The sequence below is a fragment of the Heterocephalus glaber genome, unplaced genomic scaffold, assembly GCF_053883595.1.
Source record: "Heterocephalus glaber isolate CG9 unplaced genomic scaffold, H.glaber_assembly_v1.0 deba00001442, whole genome shotgun sequence".
Lineage (NCBI taxonomy): Eukaryota > Metazoa > Chordata > Mammalia > Rodentia > Bathyergidae > Heterocephalus > Heterocephalus glaber.
This window is the reverse complement of record NW_028258296.1, coordinates 35,542,267-35,556,441: the sequence shown is the minus strand read 5'-3', so window position 1 is coordinate 35,556,441 and position 14,175 is coordinate 35,542,267. Positions and strand designations below refer to the sequence as shown.

General features: G+C 35.8%; 1 protein-coding gene across 2 annotated transcripts in view; it reads left to right on the top strand.

Moving 5' to 3' along the window:
* Dbt (dihydrolipoamide branched chain transacylase E2) overlaps positions 1-14,175 on the top strand; it is a 69,628-nt gene that overhangs the window by 8,168 nt on the left and 47,285 nt on the right. Inside the window, exons 2-4 of one of the 2 annotated variants that reach the window (XM_004869125.4) lie at positions 549-672; positions 5,731-5,806; positions 7,891-8,072. In XM_004869125.4, the coding sequence (XP_004869182.1) occupies positions 549-672; positions 5,731-5,806; positions 7,891-8,072 (382 nt within the window). Of the gene's footprint in view, positions 1-548; positions 673-5,730; positions 5,807-7,890; positions 8,073-14,175 lie in introns of those variants that run through there. The other variant, XM_087213189.1, reaches the window with a different exon arrangement.

Sequence of the window (14,175 nt, the reverse complement as noted above, 5' to 3'; positions counted from 1 at the left end):
TTGATATATCAAGCTGAATACATTCGGCCCTAACATACTGTTTTTCATTATATTAAGGTGTTACATAAAGCATACACCAAGTCCTGGGTATGGTTCCTGGCATGAGGGTGGAGAAGAGGAACCTTTGGGTATAATATTATACATATTTTTCAGTGTCTGAGATGCTTTTAGAATTCTTTAATAGCTTTATTTCAGGAAGTCTAATGACTTAAGTGTACCTACAAGCTGATGTATGAGGAATTCTGAGCATGGATAGTAAACATATGAACAAATATGATTTTATAAATAAGATTACTAAACAGAACAGCACTAAAACATTCTCTTCCTGCTAGAGTTTGAGTTCTTTTCATTTCTTGAAAAAAGAAATAAGAAAATAACCAATATTCATTAACTTCATTATTCCAGCTGCCAAGTATTCCAGTTTCTGCTTAGATAATTTTTATTGACATTGTGATAGTAATTATTCTACTTTTAGAACTGAAATTCAATATATACTTAAAGAAATAAGCTTTTGCAATAATTTATAAACTTTTTGATTTTCTTTGTAGATTTGTGTTCGCTATTTTCAAGCATGTAGTAGTGGTCATCTTTTGAAGCCAAAATGTGTGTGTTTGTTGGGTTACCCTTCCTTCAAGTATAGTCATCCACATCACTTGCTGAAAACAGTTGCTGGTAAGTGAAATAGCACATACAAAATAATGCTTTTTATCCTTTTAAAAAATGTAGCTAAAGACTTGCCAAAGTAAAAAAAAAAAGTCAACTGCATTTCTAGACTAGTTTTCCCCACATCTGCCCATTTCCCATTTTTTCTCCCCCGGCCCCCATACTTTCCTTACTGCTCATGTCATCATTGTATCAGGATTGGGTTGTATCGGGCCACCTGTTCTTTATCATCTGTCTTATCTAAGTGCAATATTTAGCATGAGTATGGCCTTCTTAGTCAAGGTAAAGTGTTGACTTAATAGAAATAATCTTTATCTCTTTCCACACGCTGTTGTATTTCTTAGCTGAAGCACCTACTCTGCCATATTATGATGGTTTGTTGAAACCAGCTGATGTGCTCCTAAATGGAAAAGTTCCTTGCTTCTACTGTGTAATTACCGTTTTCTACTCTCTGTAAAAAATGTAAGGGCTGGGGTTGGGGATTTAGCTCAGTGGTTTTGCCGCCTGCTGCGCAAGCGCAAAGACCAGAGTTCGATCCCCGGAACCAAAAAAAAAAAAGTAAGGGCTTAAATATTAGATTTGGCAAGGGCTTTCTTCTTTTCTTCTTTTTTTCCCCTGATGTTCTGTTGAGTATCTCGATTGTAAAAAAAATCCTAGACTCTTGTTAAATAATTCAGCCTTGACAAATACATGAGGCCTTACAGTGTGGTGGCAGTGAAAAATAGGGGAACTCCAGGCTGATGCTGTTCTTCCATGCATTTTGTATGTCATCCTCTACAACATCCTAAAATATGTAAACATTACCTTCACCACTTTTGTGTGTGTGTGTGTGCTGGGAGTCAAATCCCGGGCCTTGCATATGCTAAACATGTACTCTACCATTTAATTATAACCCTTGCCCAAGATTTCCGGTTTTTTTAAATTGATTTTTACTCTTGCTGTTTCTTCTCAGAGAAAATGTAGGCCATTCAAGCAGAAATGGCCAAAATTTGTGCTCCAGCCTCTAAACACTTACTACAAACTTCAGATTCCTGGACCCACCAATTCCAGGCTATGTGGGTTTACTGGCCTTACCAGTTGCTAGCTGTGTAACATTTAGCAAGTTACTTCATTTCTGTTTCATCATCTGGAAAATGGAAGTAATTGTAGCATTTAATTCATTGTGTTACTGTATTGCCAAAATTCATTAAATCAACAAGCATTTGTTGATTATCCACTGTGTGCTAAGGCACTTGCCTAGGTGCCTGGGATATATCAGTAAACAAAATAGATACTTATATTTCAGTGGATTAAAGAAATTATAATATCTAAAGTATTTGTACCAACTTTCTCTGGACACTCATTCTCTTTTAAAGGCCATTTCTTCTGCTTCTCTCTTAAATTTCAGCTTTTCATGGGATCTCACCCTTTTCCCTCTCTTCTTCTTATACCCCACCTACACTCATGACTTCAGCTACCATCTATCTACTCATGGATCACTTCAAAATCCATAGCTGTAGCTCAGACATCTCAACAGTTGCCAAACATCTCTGTTCCAGTGTCCCATGTAAAATGCCAATTTCCCAACCTAAGTCTTCTACAGATCTCGTCTCTTACATTCTCTAACTCAGTAAATAATTAAGCTAGAAATCTAGGGTCATCCTGACTCCTATCCCACATCAAATCAATTCCCAAAGCCTATCAATTTTATATGTTCTCCATTTCTTAAATCTGTATGCTCCTTTTTAGACAGCTTTGAAGAAAATGTAAGTTCTGTACTTCAGCTTCTTGCCTGAAGTAGGCTTCTGATTTCCAGGTCTCATTTTGCCTCAGCCATCCTGATCCAATCCTGTCCACCTGTGACACTTCTGCCAGAGATACTTTTTTTTTTGAAATTAATACACCTAAAGTCTCAGATCTGCTAATGATTCTGTATTAGACAGTTATTGCTGAATAACAAACCACCCCACAAGTTAGTGGCTTAAAGCAGCAATGATTAATTGTTCTCTGGATTCTGTGGGTTGGCTGGGTGGTTTATCTACAAGTTTCACTAGTAAGACTACTTGGTTAGAGGATAATCTGGACTAGGGGCACCATGCATGTATCTGGCAATTGCTGCTTGCTTTTGGCTAGGACAACTTATTTCTTCTCCATATGGCCATTTATCCTCAAGTAGACCAGTAGTCCGAAAGGGATATGATAGAATCTGTGAGGAACTTTTAGGCCTAGGCTTCTAAACTTGATTAGCTTTACTTCTGCAGCATTCTCTCAGCCAAAGCAAGTCACAGGCCAGCATAGATTTAAGAAGTGGTGCAATAGACTCTACCTCTTGATGGAAGCAACTACAAAGAATGTATAACCATATTGTTAATTTATCACATTGATTTGTGTGATTTATGTAATTTATGTGATTTATATGATTTATATTCCTTTATTACTGGCTTCTGATGCCTTTAGGAAAAGGAACACAATGTCTTTTTATCTCTGGCCTAATTTTGTGCTGCATATTCTGTTGTTAGTCATATAGAGCTGTCTGTCATTCTCTACCCAGGTTTTTCCTTTTAATCCTTTAGTAATCATTCTTTTTTTTTTTTTTGCTACCAGGGATTGAACTCAGGATCTCATGCTTGCCAGGCAGGCACTGTGCCTCCTAGCTAAATCCCTGGCCCTAGTAATCATTCTTGAGGACAAATATTTGCATACCTTTTGAATTGTTTCTTAGGGAAAAACAATCATGAAGAGGAGAGGTTGAGACAGAGCCTCTCTATGTAATGCAGGCTGGCCTTGAACTCACTAGGTAGCCCAGTTTGACCTCGAACTCATGACTATCCTCTTGCTTCAGCCTCCTGAGTGCTAGATTATAGGCATGTGCCACCACACCTGGTGGGAAAAACTTTAAAGTGGGATTATTTATTGAGTTAAAGGTGTACATTTATTTTTACAAGGATTTTTTAGAAAGCCAATTTTTTTTTTCAGAAAGGACAATAAGTAGTGAGAGGGCTCAACATTACAGAGGAAATAAGAGGTAGCTAATACCTCCATACCAAAAATGTATTTTACATTTCTTTCCTGTTAATTTCTCATATTTACTAAAAAAAATTTTACAACCTAATTAACTTGTTATATATTTTATAAGTAAGCATTGCTAATGGTCTGAAGATACAAGAGCATTCCTAAATAGGTTCAGAGCCATTGGTAACCTGGAAAACTGAGGGTGCCTGTGTGCATCTAAAATGTGTAACTTCAATTCTTTTCATAGTTAAATCTAATATTCTAAATCTCTTTGCTGATTCCATTAACCTTATTTGGCTGTTAAATATAGCCCAATATTGAATAATGTTTATCTTCTTGAATAGGAAGATTTGTAAGCATATTCTTTTGGTTCTTCTAGTGAATATTTCTTAGCCAGGCCGCTGCCTCTGTCCCATACGATTGATTATAAAAGTTACTATTTAACCAAATATATCCATAATCCAAATAAATAGATATAGAACAGTGTATTTCTCTAGCCTCCTTGATGCCCAAGGATACAGAAATAGTGAATGTGGAAGCCTGATTTCTTCTACTGTTCTTAAAGAATTAGTTTCAGTCTTTTGATGATTAGAATTTATCTTTATTCTTGAATTTTTAAATAGTGATTAAATAGTTATTCAGGAGGGCATTGGATCATTAATTTGAGACTTTTTAAAAAAAAAAAATCAAGATTGTTTAATGGCTGTAAAGAGTTGCATATTTGATTTTCTTTTCAAATTGCTGTAAACAGATAGCTATGCTTGTGGATTCTTAACACTCATAGTGTCTCTGAGATTTTACTTAGGGCATTATGAGATCTTATGTTTATTACAACTATATTGACACATTACAGTGATTTACAAGGTGTCATGTAAAGTTTCACCTAGGATGTCTTATGACCGGAAAGAAATACATCAGTATTTAAAAAATTTAACTCTGTAGCAAGTTTTGATTTCCATTTAGATGATAATGGGTAATGTAAGTAATTAAAGTAGTGGCTCCAGATTTCCTTGATGACATTATTCTAAGTTATTTAACAAAATACATTGAGTTCTTTTAGCAGAGTACAGACTGTGTTTGGCTCAGCTCTCTCCCCATGGATGTCCTCACCATTAATGGAGAAGAGAGGCCTCTCTACATTCCTGAATTGGTTCAGAGCCATTTGTAACCTGGAAAACTGAGGGTTCCTACATGCTTTCTATGGAGCAGAAGTCCTTTGTCTTTGAGGAATGATTAATTATACAGTATCATTGGCATTGCAGTATTGTAAACTGGGAGTAGAAACTTGAAAAGGTACAGAAAATGGAAAGAAGAAAGAAAAGTCTGAGGGCTAAGTTCGCAGAAGATAAATTGCACATATAAGAATTTCTCCATCAAGTCTGCTAACTATACAGCTGCCTAGTTTTCAGCCATAATAGTAAGAACAATTATATGAAGTCAAAAGAAATCTAACTAAGAGCAGGCCATTAATAGTTATTAGTTTTATAACATAAAACAAAGAGATCTATCTGGGTCCCTCTTTATATAATATTTTTGTACTGTGGTTTCAAAATCTCACTAATTTATTAATAGGGCCTTCTACTGCTACATAAAAGAACATTATTTTCGCATTTTCTACTAAAGCTTTCTTAAATTGAATTCAAAATAAAGAGAAATATTTTTGGAGTACTGATTTCAAAATTGGAAAAAAATATTATCATTAAATAATAATACTGCTGGGGAAAAAGGACATTATTTTGGAAGTTGGAAAATGTAATTTCTATGGCAAGTTAGCAAGACTGTCATGAAATAACATTTAATTTTGTGGGGGAGTTTTTTTGGTGGAACCAGGAATTGAACTCAGGACCTTGTTCTTACCAGGAAGGTGTGGTGCCACTGAGCTAAATTCCTGGCCCTAACATTTAAATTTGTAATGGTTATGAATAATGGTTTTGCTTTTAAAATTATTAAATGGTGTTTTTATCTGTAAGATGGAACAGCTTCTGCCTCTCCTGGAGAAAATTTTCTAATTTTAAATATAGAAACAACTATTGGTAATACACATTTAATGAGATTATTTCTCATTTGTCTTTGAAGCTCTGCATGGACAGGTTGTTCAATTCAAACTCTCAGACATCGGAGAAGGAATCAAAGAAGTAACTGTTAAAGAATGGTAAGTTAATCTGAAAAAAAATTTAAGTAGATATAAATGAGTATAAATAAGTAGGATTCAATTTGAATTGAGAAACTACTTTATATGCATAATGCATTTTGTAAGCAGTAAAGTATAATTACTTTGTGTTGACAGTATGCCGGTGATAAAATTTATCATATCAAGGCATTGTATTTGATGTGATTTATTAATGTTTTTTCCTTCTTTTAAAAAATCCTTTTGCTGCTTATCCCTTGCTTCAGCTGAAAAAGAGAAATTGACTTCTAAAAGATGATAAATGCTTATAAGATCACATATGTATGTGTCACATATATATAATTTGGGGGTGGTGGTGTGGGGATCAAACCCAGGGGCTTGCACATGAGAAGCATGCACTTTACCATTGAGCTATACCCCTAGTCCAGGTTTTTAAAAGTATTTAATGGATGACCTCATAATTTCCTGCCAAACCATTTAAAAAAATCATCCTATAATCTAAGCTCTGTTCATCATACTGAAAATGACTTCAGTAAGAACGTATATTTGACCCACCGTTGCATGACAGTTTGCCTATATTTTCAGATAATATTTTGCCTAAAGAAAATAAATCAAAAAATAATTTTTGAAAACATTAAAATATTTTTATGTACATTTATGGCTTAAAGTCAGAAACCTTCTACTTCCTTAGCTATCTTCTACCCTTTTTCTATTTTTACCTTGTAGGAAAAAAAATTTTCTGGATACTGAACCAAGTTTTAGAGGTTTTTAGAAATATTGGTTAAGATGAATACATAGATTTTTCCCACCATAGTTTTACACTGTTAAAGATCTGATTCAACCAACTGAATTTTATTTTCCTGTATTTTTTATCATTATTTCTTTGAAAGTTAAAGGAGAACATAAACATCCCTTACAGTTACATTTTTAGTGACATTATGGACTTGTGAGATGAAAAATAGACTTAAATCAGAAGGGACTGACTTTAAATCATATTGACTGCCTTAGTTATGACTCACATATTCTTGTACATAAGCCTTCTAAAGCATATTTAAAATGTTGAAGGCATTGATATACAAGGATAGACTAAAATAATTCTAGAAAGACTGAGGGGACTCATTTAAAATTCATGAAATTATAAAGGATGTAGATTGAGGATATCATGGGATTTTTTAAAGTTATTTCTAGAAAGAATGCATATTTCTTAAAGTTTGGAAAAGCCTACTACAAGCTTAGCATCTCCTATCTGAGGGGCCTGGGATTTAGCTCACCTACCTCACAAGTGCAAGATCCTGAGTTCAATCCTTGGTACCAAAAAAAAAAAGCATAACTCTTATCCAAAATGCTTGAAATGAAAAGTATTTCAGATTTTTGGGGTTTCATTTTCTTTTTTGTTTTGTTTTTTAGAATTTTTGCATAGATTTCATAATTGAGCGTCCAAAAGCTAAAATAGTCCAAAATCCAAAATCTTTTTCTATCAATGCTGAAAAAGTTTGAGATTTAGATTTTCAAATTACGGATGTTAAACCTGTAATATAAGAAAATACTATCTCTCTCTTTTTTTTTTTTTTTTTTTTGCGGTACTCGGGATCAAACTCAGGACCTTGCGCTTGTGAACCAGGTGCTGTGACACTGAGCTAAATCCCTGGCCCTGCAGTACCTCTTTTTAAAAAACATTTAATAAATTTCTTTTTAGTTTGAAAGGGTTCCAGCAGAAAACCTAAAAGTGTAATTAAAATTTTAGATCTATGAATAGTTTTTAAATTTTTAGTGTTTCTTTTTGTTTGTTTTTGTTTTTTGAGATAGGGTCTCACTATGTAGTTTAGGCTGGTGCTGAACTCACCGTGATCCTCCTTCATTAGCCTCCCGAGTGCTGGGATTACAGGCATGTGTCACCACGGGCAGCCCAAAATTTTAGTGTTTTTTGGGGATACACTGTAGAGACTCTGGAAGCCACTATCACTATCTCTGAAGCATTTCTTGGTGCACCATCTGGAATAAACATGGGGCTGGACACGAAGTGATGTAATTTGGCGTAGCATTTACCTTGTCAGGATGGTTGGTAAACATGATTGCTTATGTAAAAGTGTCTCCTGTGTTTCTTTTAGGTATGTAAAAGAAGGAGATACAGTGTCTCAGTTTGATAGCATCTGTGAAGTTCAGAGTGATAAAGCTTCTGTTACCATCAGTAGTCGTTATGATGGAGTCATTAAAAAGCTCTATTATAATCTAGATGATGTTGCCTATGTGGGGAAGCCATTAGTAGACATAGAGACCGAAGCTTTAAAAGGTATTGTAAACGTGTTCATTTGTTTTACCAAAATGATTACTTCTGTCCTTTTGTCACTGAGTCTTAATGAAAAGTGATCTTTACTTTTAACAACTCACAGGGTTAGACATTAGGGTTTAGAAGACAAAATTAGGAAAACAGAATTGTCTGTGTTGCATGATTTTATTGTTTTTCTTTTTTTTTTGGTACCAGGGATTGAACTCAGGTCCTTACGCTTGCGCAGCAGGCGGCAAAACCACTGAGCTAAATCCCTGGCCCTGTTTTTCTTTTTTTTTTGAGACAGGATCTTGCTATGAAATTCAGGTTGGCCTTGAACTCAATGTGTAGCCCGGGCTGGCCTCAAATTCAGCCTGCCTCAGTCTCCCAAGTGCTGGGATTGCAGGAGTGTGCCACCATACTCAGCTACATGATTGTTTTTGACCAGTTACCAAGTTAAAAATATGTAGAAGGTAGCTGAATTTTTTTTTTTTTGGTACCAGGATGGAACTCAGGACCTTTCACTTGCAAGGCAGGCATGGTGCCACTGAGCTAAATCCCCAGCCCCTAAAAATATGTAAATTAAGACTTCATTTATCTGGAGTCCTGCCATCTGGAAACCTTAGTGTTCAAAGAAAAAAAGGGGCTGGGGATTTAGCTCAGTAGTGCTACCTCCTGCCTTGAAAGGGCAAGGTCCCAAGTTCCATCCCTGGTACCAAAAAAAAAAAAGAAACAATAAGCACACAGGAATTAAAGATTCAGGTCCTGGGCCAGGGATTTAGCTCAGTGGTGCCGTCAACTGCCTCCCAAGCGCAAGGTCCTGAGTTTGATCCCAGTACCAAAAAAAAAAAAAAAAAATGGATTCAGATCCTAAGCACTGGTCACTAAGAACAAATGGAGTATGTGAAAATCCAAATAATAGGATTGCTCTGTTTGACACTTATATTAGTCATCTTTTCATTATTATAACAAAATACCTGACATAGACTACTTTCAAAGAAAAGGAGGTTAATGTAGCTCACAGTCTTGTAGGTTCAAAGTTGAAGGTCAGGGAGCCCATTGGTTTGGAATTTGGTGAGGGTGGAAGATGGCAGCACATCATGGCAGGAATATGTATGGGAACAAGTGGTCACATCATGAACAAGAAGAGAGAGAATTCAAGGGTAGCAGGAGAACTACCTTCTGAGAGTATGCCCCCCACACCCAGTGTCCTAAGGATTAGACCCCATGAGCACTTCTCAATATTGCCAGCCTGTAATCACACCTCTGTTCACAATGGACCCCTGGAGGACACTCAAATCACACCAAACCATAGCAGCTGATGGAATCTGGAATCTGTGGTGGCTATGAAAGCCAAACTTCTTCAAGAAAAATAGAAGCTGAAAAAAGGAAAATCAGTGAACATGAAGAAGCTAGCATTCAGAAAAAGCAGCAACCATGGACTTCACAAGCTGTAGATGTCATGACAAAAAGGGATTCATTATGAGGTTGTTGCAGAGAAGAGCTAAAATAGTGAGCGGTCCCATTGGTGGCAGATAGCTGGCTTGCTAGCTCAGAGATTCACCTAGGTCATGTCCTCTAGGAATAGCTTTGATATCAGGAACTGGAAGAGCAGCAAGTTCTGTGGTGGGACTCCTGTGCTAGCATCTACAACTAGTGAAATATTTTACACTATTATTTTATCTTTCCCTTTGAGGAATTCTAGCTTAACAGATAAAGAAATAAACTCAGCTAGAAAGTTTGGGCTATTTGCTCAACAGTCAGTGGCAGAGCCAAATTTATTAAGTACTCATTTTTTTTTGTAGTGCTGGAGATTGAACCCAGAGCTTGATGTATGCTAGGCAAGCACTCTGCCCTGAGCTACACCCAAGGCCCAACACAGCAAAATCTAGGACTTAGATGTCCTGACTACACAGTAGAATATTTTTTCAGTATAATATTGCCTCCAAAGGTTAGAAGATCGCTTTTTGAAAGTTTTCATTATTTAATATTTATTACTATGAAAGCAGGATATGTGTACTATATAAAGTTATAAAATACATAAAAACCAAAAATCAGAAAGTAAAAATATATATTCCTCTACCCAGAAATCACTACTACTTAATAATTAAGTCTGTATCATTCCAGATATTTTTCTAGGACATATATACATATATAGGTTTAAAAAATAATAATAATAATAATAAAATAATAGGTTGTACATGCTCTAATCCAATGTTTGATTAGATAGTGATCTATATGTCTTCATGACAGTACATTCTTATTTTGTCTAATTACTAGGCTGTATTTTCAGTTTCTCCAGTTGTCCCCAAATGTCCTTGAAATTTCAGTGTTTTCTTCAAATTAGGATCCAATGTGTGACTACGCATTTTATGTGTCGCTACATCTCTTAAGTGTCTTTTACTCTAGCTCATTCTCCCCTGTTATTTTTTTAATTAGAGCATAGGAACTTTATTTTGTTAATAAATGTGTCTTAATAAAACATATCAGTGATGGGCATTTTGATTCCTTGCATTTAAAAATGCAGCTGCAAATCCTCTTGTCTTTACGTCTTCTGTAAATTGGAAGTGGGTTTTAAAAACTGGATGAATGAAACTCATGAGTAAGCTGATGAGTAAAACTGGACATGCCATAGCGATACTGAGTTTAAACACTGATGTAGACAAGGATATCCCTCCATCGTGCAATTATGTTTTTCCTTTTGCAGCCCAAAGGTTATCTACATGGTGTTACTTTGTCAGTGTATAAGTAGTTTATAATATTATTTCTTAAAATGCTTCCTAAATCAACAATTGCTTTAGTGGTTGTAGAATAATAATTTTTGGATTCTATCTTTCCTTTAACATTATTAGCTGGAATTATCCTATGAAGTGAAGATTCATTAATTGGGGCTATAGTTACTCTGAAGTATAATTTCTGCAGGAAAGACAATAAATACCTAAGTCTTTTCCTTTACTAGTCTCAAAGTAAGGGGTTGGTATAATAACCAATTCAAATTGTAATACTCATTTTTTCCAGTTTCCCTCTCTCTCTCTCACACTCTCTGTTTTAATTGATGGCCTGTGTTTAATCTATTACGGTCATTAAATTTTTTGATGCCCAAGTTGTTTTAGTGGTGATTCCTTTAAGCTGGCTCCCCTGTGTTCTTTTAACATGGGCCTGTTAACTTTTAGAAGCTTGTTTGATTTGGGTGCAAGAAGTTCCAGGACTTGCCTTATATTTTTCTGGTTCCGGTGTTGGAATCCTCCATTTCTTCAGAAGTTCTTCCTTAGCGTGAAATGCATTATGAGACCATAACGTCAGCATTAAGGCTACTTCCTACTATCTTGATGCTACATTAATATTTTTATTGTCCCTCCTCTTCTTCTTTCTCCCTCTTCTTTTTCCTCTCCTCCTCCTTCTTTTCTTTCTTCTCCTTCTTCTTCTTGACCTACCCATCTCCTTTTTCTCTCTACCCTCATCTCTCTCTCTAGTACTAGGGATTAAACCCCTAAGTTATATCCCTACCCCCTTTTATTTTGAGACAGGGACTCACTAAGTTGTTCCAGCTGGCTTCAAACTTGTGGGCTCAAGTGCTGTTCCCACATCACTCCTGAGTAGCCTGGATTACACGTACACACCACTGCAGTCCAGTGAAAACAGAGACATTAACAGTAGTACTGGAAATTAAGGAATGTCTTTGAATGCCAGTGATATTCTATGGTCCTATCTTTTGTAACATGATCACAGTCTGCTTTTCAAGGCTGGAATGTCATGATTATTCTGAAGATAGAAACTGTTATTTGTGACCTCCAAGTCCTACCTATGAGTGCTTTGAGTATGGAACAACTTCTGCTTGAAAAGAGTTTATTGGAGGGCCGGGCATTTAGCTCAGTGGTTCTGGTGCCTGCCTCACAAGTACAAAGACCCGAGTTTGATCCCCGGTACCAAAAAAAAAAGAATTTATTGGAGGGGCCAGGGATGTAGCTCAGTGGTGCCGCACCTGACTGGCAAGTGCAAGGTCCTGAGTTCTATTCCTGTACCAGAAAAAAAAAAAAAAAAGAGTTAACTGGACTCACTTATACCAACTGTGTGGTATTTAGGAGGCACATACAGTTGCTCTGCCATATCTGCAGGATCTGCATCCTCAGATACAACTAGCCATAGATTGAAAAAATACCTGTGGATGGGGTCTGCATTTGGACTAAACATGTACAGATTTTTTTCTTGTTGCTACTTGCTAAACAGTACAGTGTAGTAGCTACTGCATTAAACTGGGTATTATAAGTAATCTAGAAATGATTAAAAGTATACGGGAGGATATATGTAGATTATATGCAAATATTATACCATTTTACATAAGGGACTTGAATATCCTCATGTTTTGGTAGCTGTAGAAGGTCCAGGAATCCATCCCCCATGAATACCGAGGGAGAACTGCAGAGAAAATAGAATCTGATTAAGAGGCTAAATATCTTTTCTCTGGAGAAAGTGCATAGTTTTCATGCTGAGGCTGTGTGGCAGCTATTTTCAATACTCAGGCCTGCAGGATTAAATTACTGGGACACTTTACCACTAGGTAAGAGTAGAGTTACTCTAGTGAAGTGAGGGGTCTTACTGCCATGGATGAGTACCAAGGGAAGAGAGGGAGGGATATTGGTGTTAGTAGAATACTTCAAAAAACTAATATCATTCTATTTTATATTGCATTTGTCCTTTAGCATCAACTTTCTCCTTTGGAGTGCATTCTCTATGCTATGTTCACATTATTTTATTTACTCATATAGATTATTACTTGCATTTGACACAAGCAGCATTGAAACTCAGAGGTTAAATAACCTACCTTTATTTTAGATAGGGTCTTGCTATTTAGTCAGTCTGGCCTTGAACTCACAGTGATCTTCCTACCTATCTTCCGAGTGCTGAGATTATGGGTGTGCACCACTACTATGCCCAGCTACTGTTTTAATAATTTGAAGTGAGAAAGAAAATGCAATGAAATCTCATTACTTTGAATGGCATTAATTCTCAACTTATCATCATTTTGACAGGAACCAAACTAAAGTTTAAATTTGTTCTATGAAGAAAGAACTTCTAAACACACATGTGTGCGCTAGTATTTCAACCCCCCTCCCAATTTCCCCCAGGTAATTGAATTAGACTACTTAATATAGTTCTTAGAAATAATTTTTGAAATGCTAAGGCATATTGCATTTCCACAGTTTTTATATTTTTACGAATTCAGTTACTCTTTTACTGAGTTAATCTGAAATAATGTGGTTTTATTATATACTTGCTTTAAGTCAGGATTTTTATCTGCTAAATTTATATGAGGGTTCATGAAAAAAAGTGCTTATTTACCAACATTCTTTTGTTCTTTCTTAAAATCTTATTAAAACTTTTAAAAATATACTCTGATTCAACTAAAGATCACTCATGGGAGACTAAATTTCATGTACTAGAGTGTACTGCTACAACCATTAACACTAACATCAATTGGGCCGGGGATTTAGCTCAGTGGTTTTGCCGCCTGCTGCACAAGCGCAAGGACCCAAGTTCGATCCCTGATACCAAAAACAAAAAACAACAACAAAAAACTAACATCAATTAAGAAAAGTGATGAAATTTAAGTTTAGTTGTTTTTTTGTTTTTTGGGATTTTTTTTTTTTGGTACCAGGGATCAAACTTGGGACCTTGCGCTTGCACGACAGGTGCCACAACCACTGAGCTAAATTCCCAGCCCTTTAAATTTAGTTTTAATTCCACATGCCTAGTATCCCTTCTACATTGGTAAGCATCTTACCTATTTATAACATTTTTATGATCATCAAAGGTGAAATTATGTATAAAAATACTTTTAAAATTATTTAAAGTGCTATGCAGTAAGATGGTATTTTTTCATTTAGTAATTTTACTGGTATATTTTAGACATACAATATGCTGACATTCATTATTGGGAATTTGTACCTTCACATAATATATCTTGGTTCTTATTTTTCTTTGCCATTCCCCTGCCCTCCATTCAACCCCTACACCCTTCCCTATTTTCAAAGACTGTATCCATTTTCTCCTTTTCTCATATTTATTGGTTTCCCTTCTTTCCTTTCCCCTACCCCTCCCTCTTCCCCTTCCCTTTGCCCCTTTTCTT